This window comes from Drosophila elegans, unplaced genomic scaffold, assembly GCF_018152505.1.
Source record: "Drosophila elegans isolate 14027-0461.03 unplaced genomic scaffold, ASM1815250v1 contig_183, whole genome shotgun sequence".
NCBI lineage: Eukaryota > Metazoa > Arthropoda > Insecta > Diptera > Drosophilidae > Drosophila > Drosophila elegans.
Genome location: NW_024545550.1, coordinates 6381750 through 6401747, shown reverse-complemented (window position 1 = coordinate 6401747; position 19998 = coordinate 6381750). Strand labels below are relative to the sequence as shown.

At 39.7% G+C, this 19998-nt stretch overlaps 1 protein-coding gene across 2 annotated transcripts in view; it reads right to left on the bottom strand.

Moving 5' to 3' along the window:
* LOC108143488 (formin-J) overlaps nucleotides 1-19998 on the bottom strand; it is a 38943-nt gene that overhangs the window by 4560 nt on the left and 14385 nt on the right. Inside the window, exons 3-5 of one of the 2 annotated variants that reach the window (XM_041707255.1) lie at nucleotides 14286-14473; nucleotides 6181-6850; nucleotides 6035-6122 (exon numbers count right to left, since the gene is read on the bottom strand). In XM_041707255.1, the coding sequence (XP_041563189.1) occupies nucleotides 6035-6122; nucleotides 6181-6850; nucleotides 14286-14466 (939 nt within the window). In that variant the 5' untranslated portion in view covers nucleotides 14467-14473. The remainder of the gene's footprint in view (nucleotides 1-6034; nucleotides 6123-6180; nucleotides 6851-14285; nucleotides 14474-19998) is intronic. The other variant, XM_041707256.1, reaches the window with a different exon arrangement.

The window sequence follows — 19998 nt, the reverse complement described above, 5'->3', positions numbered from 1 at the left end:
GGGTAACTGTGGCGATTTCTGCGATTTCGCATACAAAATACCCACACTTATGTAGGAAACCCCTCGAAATTCTTACCGCAAACGAAAGCTGGAAGGGATTGGCCTGCGCCCTCAGAGAACCCGAACCTCCGGCTACCATTGTTGGGTTAATAATCTATGGAAATGTCTCTGCCAAGCGGATCACGCGATCTCAAAGATTTCACTTTCAACTCGAGCAGCAGCGGCAGCAACTGGCGACATCCAAGTGCAATGTGCAACTGAAGATTGCCATGCAGATGCGCCTCGGCAGTGAAATGGAAATGAAAATGAAAACGAAAATGGGAATGGGAATAGAAATGGAAATGGCGTCGCATCTGCTTTTTACCTAGATGAAGATAATTGGGTGCGCAATGCGCAGGCACTGGAGATCTGTTTATTGTCAGCTCTCGACTGCATTTCAAGGGTACAACTCTGTCCAAAAGTAAACAAACGAAGCCGAAGTCGAGGAATGATCCCTCCCACTCCCGGGATTCGGGTTCCATTCTTTTTCGCATCCCATGTCGTTCATCTATCAGTATCAGTGTTTGCGGCGCGTGACGCCGCCATCTGTTTGTTGGACTCATTTCTAGTGGGGCTGCTATTTTTGGTAGCTCATTGCCCGAGGATTAAGTGCCGGGCTGGTTCAGGTTAAAGACCTCGCCCATCAATTCTAGTCAAGCAAACTGCAATTGGGGATTTGGGGGCGAGTTCAATGTTCTGCAAGATGATCTATCTTAGCTATCTGGGAGCATACTTCCCAATGCATAAATGGATCACACTTCTTAGGAGTTATTAATTAAAAAGTTATAATTAAGATTGAAACAAAATAATACAATATTATTGCGCATTTCTGTTACCTAAGTTTGATAACCATTCAATTGATTACTTCACTAAAAATAAATGTAAATAAATGTTCCATTATTATATCTTTTGAAATAATTTTTAACTAAACAGACTAAGGTTCGTGATTAGCTCTTCATGGTAAGCTATAAACCGCTAAAAAGCTGATTTAAGCATTTATGACTATTATTAAATATAACTTTTCTTTTTAATTAACATTATTTCAAAATAATCAAATATATGTTAAATGAATATTTAAGCAATTATCTTATTAAATCATTCATATAAATATAAAGTTTACAGAAGGCTTGAAAAAAAGTGTTTCGTAAAATAAAATTATATGACTAGTTAATTGAATATCTTTGAGTGTTCAGCATTTTATAATAAGGTAGCTGAACCTTACAATTTACTAGTATTTAAATACTGCAAAATAATTTCTATTCCCGTAGCAACTACAAATTCTTGACATAATCTTGCACAGCTGCGCTTATTTCGGGGAATTTTCCGCGGTGCGAAAGGCAGGCTACCTACTGTCCGTCCTGCGACCCTTAACCCATTATCCAGCAGAGCTACCTGCACCGGATAGCGACTTCTCAGCCAAGTTCCACTTCGCATTTGAGTAGGAAAATCGGTGAGCGGACTCGACCCGTCACGTTCACTGATTTATTGGCCCACTTGGCGAGTGGGCCAATTCTGGACAGGGGGGTTGACGGGGCAGACGGCTGGAAACGGGGAGCTAGCCGGTGGCCAGTGGAGAGTCGGCTCCGAACATGGCTACACACACACAACCGCCAACATTGGTTACCGCAATCCGAAAAGAGGGGGTTTTCTGGCCAGAGAACGGGCACAGTAAAACACAAGACAGCAGTTGGCCAAGTGGGAGGCATGGCAATCGCTTTGAATTAAACGCAATTGCATCATTGCGCTGTCCGAGTTGCATTTCAAACAAATGATCGCCATCTGCAAGTGGGATAAACGCTTTAAAGTGTGTGCACTTAGCTGGTAGCCCCAATCGGCCACCAGTGTCTATTGTGATTTGACCCTGACTTCGAATGTATTATTTAATGGATTGCTTATGTGGAGAAAATGCAAATTAATGGCAGATCTAATTTTATTGATACCACTCAGGGGAATGGTTTTATTATTTATCGAAAATATAGCGAATTTTGTTATCCATTTGCAACCAAAAAAGAAAATTTCTTAAATAATATTTACAATTTAGGGATCTTTTAATTCATTAATATAAATAGATGTAAATATTTAAACATAATTAAATCGTTCACCTTTGTAAACAGAACAAAACATAATGATCAGATCTAACAAGCTATTAAAATTTGTTTAGAATTCTTAGGGTAAATTAAAGGTAGAAGACTAATACTGAGTCCAATAGTAACACCCACTTGAATAGGTACTACAAGTTGTTTCTTATTTAAATCGTCGTGTTGGAAACCCATAATTTAAAATATTCCTACAAAAACTGGCTTTATATTTACCGAGTTTTTTATATCCAATGCAATTGATTAACTTGGTTAGTTACACATTCTAAACCATTGAGTGTAAGGTGGAAATCGCTAGCACAGCTTTCTCCAAAGCAGACACTTAATTTTAGGCCATGTGAAACTGCGAGAACCCTTCTCCAAACTTTCACCCATTGAGACTGGCTCCCCGGGCTGCCTCACATCACATCAAAGCCAATCGGCTCGAATCAATTTCTCCTCGGCTGTCAACCCAAGTGGCGGAAAGTGGGGCCGGGAAGTGGGCCAAGCCAGTAGAAGTGGCCGGCCGATATGGACATGGGTCGCATTTTTGCGCCGACTCCAGAATGCGCCCATCGGCGTGCGAAGAAATGCAATTAAAAATCCTAACGCGGATGCGCTGTCCCATGATGTTGATTGGACATTGGACACTGGAGTGCTCCTAATGGATGCGGAAATCTGAGCGATAGGCAAATGCAGGCATTGCATAATGGCTGGAGTGGAGTCGAGTGGAGTCCCCAGACGGGAAGTGTCACAGATCTCATGTTGCTGCCAACGAATGTAGGCCGATGAAATGAAATTTCGAGATGTCGGGAGCTAGGAAATCGGTACTACTGAGGAGTGTTTCCCCCATCACCAATCCCCGCCAGAGTTGGTCAATTAGAGAGAAGCGTGTGAAATGTTGCCCCATCCCCATCCCCATCCCCATTTCAAGTCCAACTCCGATGACGACCATGCTCGCTCCCAGGCGACTGCAATGCGTGTTACCGTGTTACCATATCGCTGTCATTCCAAGTCGTCCGGGCTAAATGCCCCCTCCTTTGTACCCCAGGTTCCCAATACCAATCCCCCCCTGCAAATTGCTCGACTGCATTGTCATTTAGTTTTTCCATCATGGCCATCGTGTAGATGTTTTTCTCTTTCTATTTATCCGCAATTAATTCATCAAACTGGTTGGCCAAGAGCTCTGGCTCTGACTCTGGGATCACATCTGCTGGCTGGTAAATATTTATAGACCTAAGCTCGTTTCCCGACCTGCTCTTCAGGCTTTTCAAAGAAAAATCGCCAAGTCAACTTGACTGGCCGGAGGATTAACAGGGTCTTAGAATATGTGTATACTAGGGAGGCGATGAGAAGAGGAGGGAGTCCTGCCTTTTTAGAGCCTCTTCTTGGGAAAGCATTCTTAAATGTTTCAGTTGGATGAACTGCCCCTAGGTCCATCAATCTTAATCAACAAAGCGAATTTGTCTTATGTTCAAAGATGGAATATTTTTTTGTATTTTTAAAACTTTAACCTTTTACTGTGAAAGAAATATGAATTGTTTCAGTAGGTTGAACATCCTCAATCTTTAAGAACTAAGCAAAGAATTCTGACAACCAAAGATGGAATATTTCGCTTTAGGAAATGAATTTAAATTCCAAATTGAAATATTTTCTAAAGCAAGTTTAACCTATAACTGATTATTACATTACATTATTAAGCATCCTGACCAATTCAAGAAATAAGAATACGAACATCAAGAGGAGCATATATGTATCTATATCGATAAACATAGCTGTCGTTCAAAATCAATCGAGTTAATCAATGATCACTAAAATTCCTTCAGGCATTAAGCACTTCCGCCTGACAAATCGAGCTAATCCAATAGTCTACACCAACCGATAACTATGAAATCGCAGTTCTTCCAATCTCCACCACAGTTACCCAGTTGGACCGTTAAATCGCTGGTTCGCTAACTTCTTCACTTGGCTAGAGTCCAGGAATCCCGAGGATCGTGGACATAGCGCGGATTGGAGTCGGAATCGAAATCGGAATCGGAGGACGACGAGCACACGAGCTGACTTCACTGGTTAAAGTCTCGATGCAAACTGATTTAGCGGAAAACTTGCAGGAGTTCAATAGCATAGAAACAGAAAGAAATGCGATTTATTTGCTAACCAGGTTGGCAAATAAGCTGGCTGCCCCGAGGGGTGAAGGGGCGGCAAAAGGAGGAGCTGTGGACTGGCCAAGTGGAAAAAAGTGGAATAACAAGAAGCGGCCAAGCGACCATCGGCTGGCAACTCGTTTGTCCAGAAACCGAAGAAGCAATAGAAGTAACAGCCGACTGCCTGGAGAAGAAGCCGCAAATTGCCACGCGCTGCTGCCAGAGGTGGAAAATCGCCGGGAAAAGCGGCAGTTCGAGGGGGTGCAGTGGCTGGCGGGTGGTGCGAAGACTTACTGCAGTTGATGCACAGAAAGAAAATATACCATCACTATCAGGATAAATTAGTTTTAAAAGTAATGAATTGAACAAGAACAACTTGCTCAAAAGTCTGATATCTGTATCAAATATTTAAACGTTTAACCTTATATTGAAAAATGAATAATAAAAGGTCAAAGCTTGTTTGATAAGTTTTAAATGTTTTGAAAAAAATTGAAATATAATTCAAAACAATGATAGAAAACCTATTTCTAATATATGGATTTTTGAGTGACAGCAAGGTTGTGGTAATTTTCAGCCAAGAGATGGTTAAGATTTGAATTAAATATAAATGTTTATTGGTGACTAGAGCTCTGCCACCCAAGAGACTGCTTAATCTAATTGGTTGCTGAATTTTATCAAAACTTGTAAAACTCATCTTCATTTAAGAGTTTAAAAATATAATATTTTGTTCAGTGTAACATCTAACATTGGTTTCGGTTTCCAGTTGCTAGACGCGTGCGTTGGCTATAGTTTTTCTTTTTTTGTTTCACTCCAAAAAAAAGAAGAGAAAAACGCTCAACCGACTTATGCAGTAATGGTGATAATGATGTAAATAATGAGGTTTCGGCTTATTAGATAACTATCAGACTATTTCATTTTGGACTTTCTTTTGGCACAACTTTTAATGCGTTTTTATTTTGTAGTTTGCAATTGATTTTTGAGTTGCTACAAAGTTGTATCAATGCATATCTACCCGATTTGGAAAATTTTACATAAGAAGTCATGATGCGATTGACTTGGGTTATTAAACTCATTTCCAGAGACAACAACCCCAATTAATAGATTTTCTGTATCACAGATAAGTCAGCTAATCAACGTGGTGACAAAGTTGTTATTTTCCCAAAAAACCATTAAAAATCCGAAGCAAACAAACAAAAACCAAAATCGAATGTGAGTCAACGAACGCTGCGAGAGATTCGGTCAGCACAAATGCAGATATGCCAACAAAGGCACCAATTGAATTTGATTAAAATCAATTTAGATTGATTGCAGCACAAATGCTCAGATAACAAAAGCGGAAGAAATTGAATTCCCCAGTGACCCAAAGGGCCGTGAACCGCAATCGAGAAAAAGTGAAAGTAAAAACCAATATAGGAAGAGTAAATGCCATAAATCCAAATCCTTATTTGTCAAAATTGTGGACATTGGGTTATAAAAATCCTTTCAATTGCACACAAAATAAAAGAAATATATATTTTAAGAAGTGCTATATGATCAAAAAACTAAATACTCTTACTTAAAAAAAGCTAAAACACATCTATTTTAAAGGTGTTTAACATTAAACTTCTTTTAACTTCATATTGAGTAGTGCACTTTTTTTTGTAATTTTTTAAATTCTGCATAATGAAACAAATATTTTTTCTAAGTATCTGAAGAAACCACTACTTTTTGCGGAGCTTTCCTAACAAAGTACAAAGACACAACCCTTAGATGTTACCAAAACATTTAGGAACTCACCTTGAGTACTATGGACAGGCTGCTGGCTGTTGCTGATTCGGAGAAGACGCTATCATGGGACTGGGACAAGGTGTCTCGGGAGTAGTCCCTGGAATCCAACAATATATTACCACTATTATATATGGACAAGGAGGCCAAGGACTCACCCGTCCACATCCAGGAGACGACCTTCGCTGAGGCTGCGCTGACTGTCGGAAATGTCTGCGGCACCACTGGGTCCCGATGCCGATCCCGATCCTGATCCCGAACCGGAACCGGATTCCAGCTCCTGCGAGGAGTCGCCTACGCTGCGCATATGACGCTGTTGAATTCTCTGCTCCGCAAAGTAGCTGCTCCGGCTCAAACCGAGGGCGTCGGGAAAGACGGCCACGCCCCCATGCTGTCGCTGGGCCTGGAACATGGCTTCCTGTTCGGATTGCGACTGGGACTGCGACTGGGATTGGGGCTGAAGCTGGGAGTGACCTGCGACCTGGCTGTGGTCCTGTTTGCTGGCCCGCTTCTTGCCAAGGAGCACGCTCAGCAGTTCATCGCGATGGGAGCCGTAGGACTTGGACTTGGGCAGCGATTGGGTCTGGTAGCTCTCCGTAAGTGGTTGCGGATTCAGAGGCGATCCTGGCGGCAGGGCTATCCCGCTGCGAAGGTTCTTCTCACTGCTGCTACTGGCGGGTGGTGGCAAAGTGTTGCAGGATCCGGGTCCTGGCGACTGACAGGCCGCAGGACTTTCCGCGGAGCTGTTGATCGTGCGACGCCGGAAAATGCGACGCAAGTTGCGGAGCGGGTGAAAACGGCGACGCTTCTGTTGCTGGTTTTGTTGATCTGCAAGGAGCAAGAACAAGGATGAGGAACTGGCCTTAAGACGTAAACATTTTTAGCTTTATTGTTAAATAAAATAGAAAGGAAGGCAGTTTTCCAACAGCTTGCTGGTAAAAAACTTAATTTTTTACCAAATAAAATTCTCATACAAAATATCCTAAAAATATATATACATATTTTGCTTTAATAATACATTGGTCGATTTTTAACGAAATTTTGCGATCCTTTCTATATCACATAGTCTTCCGATTCTTAAAAGCTGAACCCGTAAGTTAAAAATATTAAACAATCGCAATATTTTGAAGTATATACGTACAAATTGAAAGACAAAGGAGTTTTAATTTTACTTAATTTATTATTTTGATTATTTTGATTATATAGTCGCCCGTTTCGACTTAACCAATCAACCAATCTTTTCATAGATTTCCCTTTGATTGACATTTTGGGCCATAAATATTCCAGAGTAAGAGAAAAATCTCTTAGGATTTAGGTTTTCACATTAATGGGCAGGGAATTTGATTATCAGCAGTGGAATTATGTTATCACTCTAGCAGCTTTCGAACCACTCTCTTTAAGACTGACTAACTGTAAAGTCATTTTCAAAAAAGTGTTTGTGTGGAAATTAAATTCAAAGGAAACTGGATTTGCAAACAAAAAATTTCGTAAACAAGCCCATAAACAAAATGCTTTAAATGTGTCGTGCAGCTTTTGATAGCTTCCGAGGAAGTGGTCAGAAGTCATATAAACTATTTGACTTCCTCAGTTACTCAGCAGTTGAACCAATCAATTGTTTATAGAATTGTTCTGTCACTCGTCAATAGGTAAAGACCATTTTAAATCAAGAACAACACGACCGATAAGAAGTTAACAATAAATGGGCGAAAACGAAACGAAAGGTACCAAAAACATGACCATAAATAGGCAAAAGCTGAATACCTCTCAATGAGTGGAAGTTCCCAGCCGAATGAAAGGGAAATATACGGAAATTGCAAGAGTGACAGAGATGGCTTATATGGGGGGTAGAGTTGATAAGACCAATTGGACACCACGTGCAAAATCAGCTTTAATAATTATTCGACAAGGTCATAACTTATCTTTATAAACGGGTTGCACTATATACTAATCATATATAACGTTTACAATTCCGAATGGCTGAACGCCGGTGCAATTCGATTAAAATGTAAAGCCAATATTAATCGAATTCTAATGCCTTCATTGCCTTTTATTGACACTTTTAATTTATGGCCGTAAACCTCAAAAAGATCAAATTTTATGCATAAAAAATGAAACCGAACACCTTGGAGTACGAGGATCATCACATGTTAAAATTATATATCCTTCAAATATAACTTAAATGAGTAAATATTTGTACTGGCTCTTATGAGTAAAACTATTATAATCAATAAAATGCATAAACACTTCTCGTGCCTCGTTAATTCTCAAGTTAACTGATGAGCTCTATAGTCATCTCTGAAATCCGACGTCTCTTAAGTGAGTCACCCTCAACACTTTGTGTGTCATTTGCAAGAAATGAAAGTTAACCAAACGAATACCCGTCTCCCAATGGAAAGTCTGTATTCCCGCTTAAGTAAGTCCATATATTAATTAAAGAAAAGAACCCCACTGAACGGAAGTATGTACAAGAATTTCTAAACAAAACAAATCAAAGAACTTTGCCAAGAAAGTAAACCTCTTCGACCTCTAATCAAAAAAAACAGTCACGTTTTGGGGCCGCGACACGCGAACAGCGAAAGATACTACAGATATAAAAATATATATTTGTATATGGCCAAACACATGTGTAGTCATGGGTACGAATACTTCATTTATGTTTTACTTTTTTGTGATGGCTTGATTTTAATGATTAATTTCACCTGCGTTGGGGCTGGTCATCGCATGCTTAGTCATGAAAAAAAGAAGTAATTCGCTTTATAAATATAACCCGTGGGGTAGGAAGACCCACTGGCACGTCATTCTATTTATTGCTCTTCGGGGTGTCTGGTTGTCTGCCCGCTCGTCTCCGAAATTGCTTGGGGACCAGGCTAATGGAATTTTAACCGCCGAGGGGGAGGGGCATTATCATTACCACCCTCTCTCTGACAAGTGAAAATTGTTTATTTATGGAATGGCTAATTGGGTCAGCAGTCAGACTTTTTTCGCCCCGCAAATGAAATTACATCTTCAGTTGGCAAAAGTTCTTGATGCAATTCGGCTTTAATTGAAAAGTGTAAGCCTATTCAGTCGTAACAGGGCTGTGATTCACTTTATGAGGCAATCCCGATTACATCAGCATTGTGGCTACATTATTTCTAATTTATCTAAAGTCTATTGAGCAAGATTTGTTATTACTTGAGATCCCGTATTGTTCGCTTCGCTTTGTGTGCTGTCATCATCAGTTTGGGTTTCGCTTTTTCCGCGAATGTGGGCGAAATCGGCGTCATTGTCATCTTTCGCTTGGCTTTGGTAATTCATCAAAACTGATTTGGGGCCTTTCAATTTGGCAACCTGATGCCTTGGGATTAATGTTCGTCTGAATAGCTATTTCAATGCCCACGTGGGCTTTGCGAGGTGTTCAAGTGACACCGATTGCCATTCGATTCTGAATTTGCTTTTTGATTCCAAAAAGGTTCGGCTGCTGCAGCTGCTGCTGGCAAGTGGGTTCGTTATTTATTAATTAATCATTGGCAAAAAGTTGTTGCCCCACACTCAACATGCAAATTGTGCAAATCAAATGGCGAACAACTTTTCAGCCAGTTGCAGTAATGGGAGACCTTTTGCCAGCGGATGTGAGCTCGACCAGCTCTCTTGAGATTGTTGTTTTGGGTAAGGTCAAGTGGGCCACGCCCACATCCCACCGGGTCGCCCCCTTGGAACAGCCCACACGTGGGCAGCTTATCCGCTTAACAAGTGCTGAGTTCACTTGCGTGGAATAAAAATAGCGAGCCACCGTGGAGAACAAGAACCCGAAGCCCCGAAGAGGTAGACAAAAGCTCCAAGAATTGCACAACTCCCGCAGCCAAAGACAAATAACAAAAAAAAACGGGTCTCGAGGCCTTCAAATGTTGGCTTTACTCGTGCATACAGTACATTGCAATGCTGTAAACCTCGAGAATTGAATGTTATGCCGATGGCTTAGCCAAGGTTCGTTGAGTTCGTTGGTCAAAGAGACCAACAAGGCGTATGATTAATTACGTCAACACTGCGAATAATCTATGAATTTCGAATCAACTGCTGCGTAATTCTTTCAAATAGAAACCGAGATATAGCTCTTTGCTAGTATCGGTGCATTTGCGCCTATATAGATTAGACATTATACCCGATAGCTACAAATATTTGAGGACAAGAGCTATCGGATTCTATAAAAGATGGCCAAAGAAAAGGAAAATGGCGCAAAAAAAATCCCCTTTTAAGTATTTAGTTTATTATGGTGTATAACTTGAATGGTTTAATCCCTATGGGTCTAAAAGCTTCACATTGTACACACAAAAAAAAACATATATACCGACCTAATGTTTAAATAATAATGTTAATACATATTAACACTAATTTAATATATATATATTTTTTTTGGCTTATTTTGCTTAACGTGCTTACCAAACCTAATATTTATTCAATTAACGGAATAATAAAATGCTTTTATTTATTTATTATAATTGCGAGGATATAAAAATTGTAATTATCAATACCAATAAATTATTATTGTTTAGGTATTTTTGAAGTTTCGGAATCAAAAAGTCAATTTATTTTCATAAAAAAAGTATTAAATAAATAAAATCTCATTTAAGAAATCGTCAAATATTTCATGCTATTGCCTTTCAAAAAGTACTTGTAAATAATAAGTGTACATAAACTAGATTTCTATAGAAAATGTGTTAAACTAACAAATAGACACTGCGATATTGGGCAACTTTCGGGCCTTGCGTTCTGTATTATTATTACCCTTATATAAAGGGTCTATCAGTGCCTTTTCCAGAGAAGAACTATCGCCAATCTTTAGACCAGAAGACGTCGAGTGCAATCAGTCGTCTGCTTGCCGATGGCCATGGCCTTATCAGTCATAGCCTGGTCGAAACGTAGTGCCTTTATTTGAGGTGTTCGCACTCGAATGCGACAAATCACAACAACAAGCGATACGCAGTAAATCGATTACACAACTCGTTTGGCACTTCAATTAGAGGCGTCTGGCCAATTGCCCCAATCTGCAGCTCCTCGTAACGAGGTTTATTTGAAGCGCGAGCTGGGATTGAACCCAAACTACATCATCAACATCGCTTGATAAGCACCAAACTGATGTCAACTTATATAATGACCCATGCTTTTGTGGGGCAAATGTGGATATGTTAAGCTATATTCTCGTTGGAGGTTTTAATTGGCCTATACAATTCTGAACTAGCTTTGTTTTAATGCACTCAACAGTCGGAAAAAAATACAGATAAGCCTTACAAATAATTTGAATAAAAATCGGGGTTAAGTATAAACAATATTTTAATTAATTTCACCTCTTTCTAGTCCAAAAAATACAATACTTTTTATTACCTGTTTAAATATGTATCATAAAGCCGAAAATAGCGGCAGATGTTTTATTCAACTGAAGAAATTCCGCGAATTGTTTACTTTACTGATTGTTGAATATTGTAAACAAGCGTGTTTCAGTTAGAAGACACAATATGGCATATGTATATGTATCTGTTGTACTTTAACTTCACTTCACAGCACACACAACTTTGCACTTAGTTCGACGACTCGAGTGGAGGTTTTTTTCCGATATTATTGATTAAACTTTTTCGACTTTGCATGTAACTTTGTATCTCTGGGATTCGGGCTGATCGCAAACGGATTGCGAATGGGGATTACGGATTCGATTGAATGTTGCCAACTGCAATTGCAATCAGCGACAGTGGAGACAATGCAATTAACGCAGTAACCGGCGCGTTCGTCAGCGATATTGCTCACCTGTTCAGGTGGAGCGGAGCGCGCAGAATGAATTGAATCAATGGGACAACGCGAAAAACCGCCATGGAAATCGAAATAACAGACCCCTCAATACCCATACACACTCAAACAGTCAAGCACTCACTCTCGGGAACTGAAATTGAAATCTACGCAAACGAAACGAAGCGAAAAGGCCGAACAGACCCCACCAAAACGAAAAAACCGAACCAGCGTACTCAACTGAACTCGGCCAAAATGAATTGAATCGAGTCATTGACAGCGGCGAGTGCGGTGCTGGGCTCATTGGCCAGGTTGTGTTGCCAATTCCGACTGATTAGCGTTTCTTGGCCCACTGCAGGTGTCTGCAAGGCGTCTGAACAGCTAACAGAGCGCTGTTGGTCTGTTAACAGCAGGCCCTGCACAGTGGGCCAAGAAGACTATTTAGAGATCAAACCAAGCCTGAATAATAAAATATAAAAGCCATATGTTTGCAATTATACCCTACACCATTTAAAAGTTACTAGCCAAATCAATATCACTTCAGGTTTAAATAGAAAAAACTTTTTTTTAACAATACAAAGATGCCAAAGATTTATTTAGTTTAGAGAAATAAAAGCCACGATATTTTATTTTCATTCATTGACAATTTCAAGCAGCACAGTAGTTCTAACCTTCATCACTCGAATTTCTGAAGTTTTAAAGAAATCTAATCTATTTGGCGTCGTCAGAAAAATCCCATCCAACTGAAATGGCTTGAACTTTTATTTATTTATGTTTATTCCAACTGAATTTGGTTAGAAAAGTTTCCGGTGAATTGTGTCAAACAAATGGGTTCGAAATAATTGTTTGCATGACTTTTTAACGTGACCTTTATGCCTGCATTGCGATTTCACCCACTGTCCAACGATCCGATACGAACCTTCTGTTTATGCAGATTTATTCATGTTGAATTTAGTTGTATGTACACGGTCCGTTATTGTTGATGGCATTTCTTTGTGGGTGTTGTCATAACAACCACACTTTGAGTGACCCGAAATGGATAAAGCTTCCTATTCCCATTACGAATCCAAAGCAAGAACCATTTGCATTAACAGTAGAAAGTCGGGGGCGTTAATTAGCACGTGCAGCTAGTATTACCCACAATTATATAAACATTATCCAGTTATTCAGTTGTCGGTGGCCATATGAGGGCGGGCCCAACGAAAACAAATAGACAAAGGCCGGTTCACATGTGAACTGAGGTACATATACAAGTAGATTGTATACTCCATACGGCTGTGGCTCAATCTGAATATGTATTATGGCCACTTTTATCTCTCGCTCATTGTATCTGCATCTGTATTTGAATCTGGCTGGTGGCAGGGGGTGGTGGTGTCGACAAACCGAAAGCCAAAACATCCATCTAATTATGCACATACGAAACAAGCTAACGAACGAACGCCAACGGTGTTATTTCTCTTTCTTGGGCTTCGAACAAACCATCTGGCCAAGTCGGATAAGCCCTAACCCTACAGGGTGTTCACAATATAGCGGCTTTGTTGCGACTTTTGCACACTTTCCTAACTATCCGTATCTGCAGAGGGTTCACAGCTCTGAACTCTGCAAAACCACTGCAAACAAAGCTGGTTCACTTAGTTTTTCAAGGAAGAGCAGATGGCCTATCTCGTTCCCTATGATCAATGGCATTTCTCTGTAAGTGATGTAATCGAACCTACGACACAAGCTGAATATAGGAAATACATTTGATTTTAACAAGATACTCTTTGGCTAAGCTTGATTTTGAGTAATTTGGGTATAATTTAATCTTTAACAATTTATCACTTATTTTCTCTTCTGTAAATAAAATCATAATAATAAAGTTATTCAAGTTGTTTGCTTTTTACGCTCAGTGATTGTTCAAACAAAAACTGTTAAGTTTGAAAACAAAAATTTCAACAATGCACCTATAAAATTGTTTATTTAACCAAATGAAGAATGGAATTTCTATTGAAAAGAAATATAAAGCCCATTTTCCATGTTATTGTTACATTTTATAAAAAGTATATGCAAAGAAGTGAATTTTATATTTAGCAAATAGTGTTCCATAATGTGGAAACTTTTTTGGCCAGAACCTTTAGGGTATCTTTTTATGACATTGAATATTTAGGCAGTTCCAATGCAGAGCAAGCCATAAAGCATCCATCAAACCAAAGTTAACCCCTGCCAAACTACTCTTAACCTTTGGGGATGGCAATCAAACCAAATCCCAAACCTTTGGCAATCAGAAAATCTTTTTTCATACCCATGTCCTGGGGGATTTTCTCGAAATGATGAACGCGTGAGGGAGAAATCTTCAATATTGTAAGCGATTCCGGGAGAACGAGACCATAGGCCCCAGGCAATTTCATAATCCCACGTTTGGAATGGTTTACTATAGCTGGCTAACGAGAAATTCCTTGGCAGGAATACGGGATTTGTTTGTTTTCTTATATCATAGGGGTGTTATGAGAGCAATTAGGTAACTCACCGGCGGTCGAGGACTGGTGGGCATCGTTTCCTGGACTGGAGATGGGCGTTGAGGTGACTGCGTGGCCGTGGGCGTGGGTGTGGCCCTCCGGCAATGACAATGGTCCCCCGGCACTGGCATCCAACTCCGATTCCAGCGGCGGCGAGTTTTCCCTCACACACGACATCAGGCCGTGAGACATGCTGCTGCTGGGGGCGAAAACAAGGGGAAAACTATTTGTAATTGCCATCTGTAAGAATGCGGTATTAGTGCAATGGAAATGTCTCCTATGCAATGAAAGTGCGGACTCTTCCGCGTCGGTTTCTACGGAGAACTCCTCGCGACTCGACCCATCACTCACTTGCACTGACATCCTGAGACACCGCACTAATGGATCTCCATTATGGCGGTGTTCGGGGAGGAAATTAAATGTCATATTGCATTCGCGATAAAAGCCACGACAACCTGGCGGAAACTCAGTCTGCCAGGTGCCAGGTGCCAGGTGGCATGTGGCAGGAGCCAGTGTGACAGGGCAATTGGGTTTAAGAGTCCTTAAGTTAAAGCATTTAGTTCACTTTGTGGCTTTATTAAAGCAATTACTCATTTAAGGCTGGTCAATTTGCTGTCCTGACTTTTTAATTATAGATAAACATATAGATTTTCGCAATTAAAGTGATTATCTGACATGTGAAGACGACAAAAAAAAAGGAGTATAAATCAAGTTAAAAAAAAATACGAGTGCCAAGAAACTACTTTCCAAAGTTGTTAGAAAATTAATGGACTAACTAAGTATAAGTATACCTTGTTAAAAAACTTAAAGAGTTATATGATTAGGTACATTTATTTTGTTCATTTAATTTATTTGGCGAGTTTTAATAAACCTATCTATTTTATTACAATACAATACATAATTTCAACACAACTCATTAGAACAGTTTTTTTTTGGTTTTAAATATATGGGCATGTGTCCAAAGTATTAGATATTAATGTGAATCACAGGCATTTAAATGGCAAAAATGACTGATGCTTAGGCCCAGTCCATTGTCAGTTCAGTCAACCCACTTGATCACCCTGAATCAACCAATAAATAAATGTCGTGGCCCTGCAGGAACAGATTGCATTTTCCATTTGTTCGGTGGATTCTCTCGAATTGTTTGGATCGAATCGCGGCGGCTAGGCCAAAGGCATTTCAAGGAAAGCTATTTTCAACTAGGAATGTGCCCCTTCATCTGAACTCTGTGGCCTGCAGACGTTGTGCATGAGCATATGCCTTTGGCTCATTCGCCATCTTATGCTGCCTTTGGCTGTCTTTGGCTTTGTTTTGGCGCCGGACGAATGGGACGTGAGTAATGGGTTCCCGGGCGGATGATTCATGCCAAGTTCGGGGATGCCGAACACTCACAGACGTTTCGAGATTTATAATACATCAGGCAAGGCAGTCCATGGTGTGTGGGTAAGGAAAAGATATTTCAGCATAGTGATAAATTACACTTAATGTAAATAAAAAGGAAAAATTAAAATAAATCGTCAAACGATTGAATATGAATTACAAGAAATTCGATTTCTTTGGCTCAAAATGACGAATTTCGATTAAAAATGTAAGTGAAATGGATGTTTTATTTTTGCATTAAACTTTCAATATGTATAAAATGTTCTTTCATATTCATTTAATATTATGAAAATGTACAGTTGATCCCTGATTATTAAGCGCAACTAATTAACTTGGTAAGGTAATAAAAATACTTGTTTGAAATGTGATTAGTGCATTTTTACCCCATTTTTAGCTGCATACTTTTAGGCTGTTTGCTTAATTGCGTATGTAAAGCAAGTAATTAGTGCGGTTGAAAGCAAGGGATTAACGCTCCAAAGATTCTGTGAGTTAACCCAGTTAGGTGGGTTGTCCAAATAACGCGTTAAGCTGACATTTGACCCCTTTAAGGCAACAAGCCACAACCACCCACCCACCAAAACCATGTGTACGTTTTCGGAGGAGGATTTGATGTGCTAATTAGTGGGGGGGAACACACCCCCTTTTAGCCACACTCCCCCTGAAAAAGCAAGCGCAAATTGCAGCTTAAGCGTTTTTTGCGCATTGAAATGGAAACTGCAGCCGCGGAATCGTGTCGACACCCGTGGGTTTTATGGGTGCAGTGCAGCAGCGTTGATGAAATGATGAAGAGCTCCGTAATGATGATAAAACCGCGATGACGACGTTGTTGATTGGAGCAGACAAATGAGCAGCACAGCCAACACAACTGCAAAATGTTCATTTCGTTTTGAGCATTGGTTAATTAAACGGAATGACTGCACTGGGGGGTCCGAGTGGTATATAAATTATATATATGGGGGAGAAATGGGCTGGTGAACAGCTAACTAAATACGATTTGGCATTGAACTTGGGGGAATGCCAAGGCGAAATTCATTAAAGCTGCCAATTGAGCTGGACATGTAGGGGGAATTAGTACGCTAAATACTATAGTTTATGAGTCAAGTGTGTTTGCGACAGATATACTTGAATTTATATAATTGAAATGTTTACCCAAGTTGTTTTAATAACATCATTTACAACTACCTAATCGACCATTTTTGTTGTTCTTGATGCTATAGCTTTTTAAAGTGGAAGTATATTTGCTTGGAGCTTGAGTTTTCCCTGCAGTCTGCGGAACAGCAACCAATTTCAATCCAATTAAATTTCCGCTGCGGTAATTGATTAAGAGCCCGAAAGTATGCCGCAGTTTCGAGGCAGACAAGCCGCAGTGAAAATGCCACCTTTGATTTTCCACCGTTTTTCCACCGAGACGAGACTCGAAGCAGACGGAAAATTCAGACGTGGTCTGGCACTTTTATCGTTTTTTTTTTTGCACGCCGGAGCCGCAGAAGTAACTCATCACCGTCACGCAGTTTTTGCCCGCGGACTCGCGAGCTTGTATCTCAACGTGAAAATCTAACAAATTAACTTTGACTTTCATTTGCATTTCGCAGATGAGCACACACTTACTACTTACTCGCAACTCACTTGGCAAAGTGGGCACACACTAGAGGGAAAATGAAAACGAAAACCAAAGAAAAACAAAGCCAAAACCAAAGTAAAAATAAAAAGAAAACAAAACAGTGTATCTACAGCGGCCACAAACTATAATTATGTGTGGCATTTGCATAGGCCCAAACACGGAGCGGGCTGTATAATTGCACTTGCTCATTACACAAATTTGCCAACTTAATTACGATGAGGCCCAGACAATGGGCCAGGAAGCCGATTATGGCTTTAACTCTAAAGCAAATTTAAGCCCCAAGCGCGATGCGAGAATTTCGCATTTGTTTAAGACATTAACTACACGAAGATAAATATTATAGTTGTTTTGTATCAGCAGTGTTTTTGAATGATTTTTTAAAATTTTTAAACATACGATTTTAAAGTGTAATATTATAGTGTTTAATCAGTTAATGATGCTTAATAATGCAGTTTAATTGATTTATAATTGGTTTTTATTTTAAAATATTATTTATACTTGTTTTGTGGTTTTACAAGGTGTTCCTATGAAACAATAGTTTTAATTTATAAGCTACCACATTGCAGAGCATTAGTATTTGAAAGAAATCTAATTTTTCCCTTAAAATCGGATAATCTGTTTATTTCTTTTTTATTTGCATGATCAAAAAGGTGAGTTAATGTTTTTTTCCCTGTGCAGACACTTGTTACCGACACTTCAGCACAATTCCCAATGGCGAGCTGGTCAGCAAGCGTCATTGCAAAACGGCCAAGTGGCATAATGGCCAAGCTAAAGAGCTGGACAAATTGAAAAGGAAAGTGCCCCTGACCGGAAAGCTCACACAGCCCGAGAAAGAAAAGCAAACAACTGAACAAAAGTGCATGCTCATCGCACATCACACGGTGCACAACCTCCGGAGTATTACCGCACTTTATTTGCCGGCGACTGAATGAATCTGTCATCAATTTTAATGACCAGGCTCCTTCGACTTTGGACAAAACGCGAATCGGGGGCGGCTTGGGTTACTTGAAGGTCGTCTCAAACTGTAAAATTGACAAAGCTGGGGCTTTAAGATGCACTTTAATTATTTAAGTTATAGGCGCAAGGAAATTGAACATGCGGCTGCATGCAAATTTCGGTTTTATTAAATACAATTTGCCACACTTTCATTTTTTCTATTGCCATATTAAATTAAATGGATTTCCAGTCATTTTATTGAGGATCTTAATTGGAAACGCTTAGAAAATGCCATTTTTGCTTATTTATGAGGCAAGAGATGGATGTATCTTGTGTATACAAACTACATCTTGAGTGGGAAACATGTATATGTATATAGATGGGGAAGGAGAACATAAATATTTCAGATAACATGAGGTGTATTTTTCCAGCCTCAACCATTACGAAATGTTGGACAGGTATTACCAAGTGGGCGTGACGCTGATAAGGAAATAAATAAGCAAGTACCTAGCTACTTGTGTATATTTTTCCACTGACTCGTTTGGAAGTGCGAAATATATTTCATTTATTAGACAGATGAGCAATAACCAAAAAGCTTTTGAATACAAAACCAATGAAATTGCTAATATTATAGTTTTAAAAAAACTAATGAGAAATGTAAATGAAAACATGCTCTTTAAATAAACATGTTGCAAATACTTTTGAAATTAAAGAAAAATGTAAATGTAAAAAAACCTTTTTAATAAAATAATATAACGACTTATTTCAGCCATCAAAAACAATTTCTTTGAGTTGTTATTTTCGATCTGTGCTTAATGCTTATTTATTAAATGGAAATTAATTCAAGAAGCTATTAGATGAGTACCTATAAGTTATCTACCGTCCCAGGGGACACTAAGACCATTCTAAACCTTTGTTTTTTTAGGCCCATTTAATCTCATCTCCTTCTATTTGACCGGGCTCTTTAAACGGCGCTTGTGTTTATACAGTCCCTATTTTCGCTCCATTTGACAAATGCGAACTTTGAACCCGAGGCCCATTTGAGAGGCGCATGAAATTGTCCCCGCCCTCTTATCAATCAATCTGTGTTTGATAGATGGAAATCGATTGAAATCGATGGAAATCGATAGGAGGGGGTCAGCAAAAGTTCTGATAAGAGTGTGCTGCCATAGCGATGATGATGATGATGATGACGCAGCAATCGCTGATTCAGAGATTCTGAACACTGGATGATGCTGTTGTTGATTTATTTGCTGTTTACTTTTGCGTCGTTTTAATTGACTGCCAGATGGGAATGTAATTTCCCCCTCTTTTGGTTTGCCCTTTACATACTGCAGATCCAGATCCGAATCGGTGGGACTAGCTGACATTGCGGGGGATCTTCGAGGTTCACCATGAAAACACTTAAAAATCGTTACTGATTGCCTCCGTTTTTATTTCGTCCGCGTGGCCACAACTTGTGGCTGCTGGCGAAGTGAGCGACTGAATCGGCGGAATCTCTGTCCGGATTTCGTAGCACCAAAGGGTAGAGTCATTTCGGAGGTTGGCGTGGATTCGGGGGGTCTTTGAGTGCGTTCGTGCCCAAGGTCAAGGAGCGCAACTGCGAGATTTCTCTCTCTATTTCTCCATCCCTTTTTGCTCTTTTTGCGTGGGTGACATCGTAGCATCATTGCTCCAAAAGTTTGAGAAGCACTGGACTTATGTTGCACAGAATAATGGAGCTTTTAAGAACTCTTAGTAGAACTCGAAAAAAAAAAATTTTTGAAATGTCTTTTAGTGTTAAATTA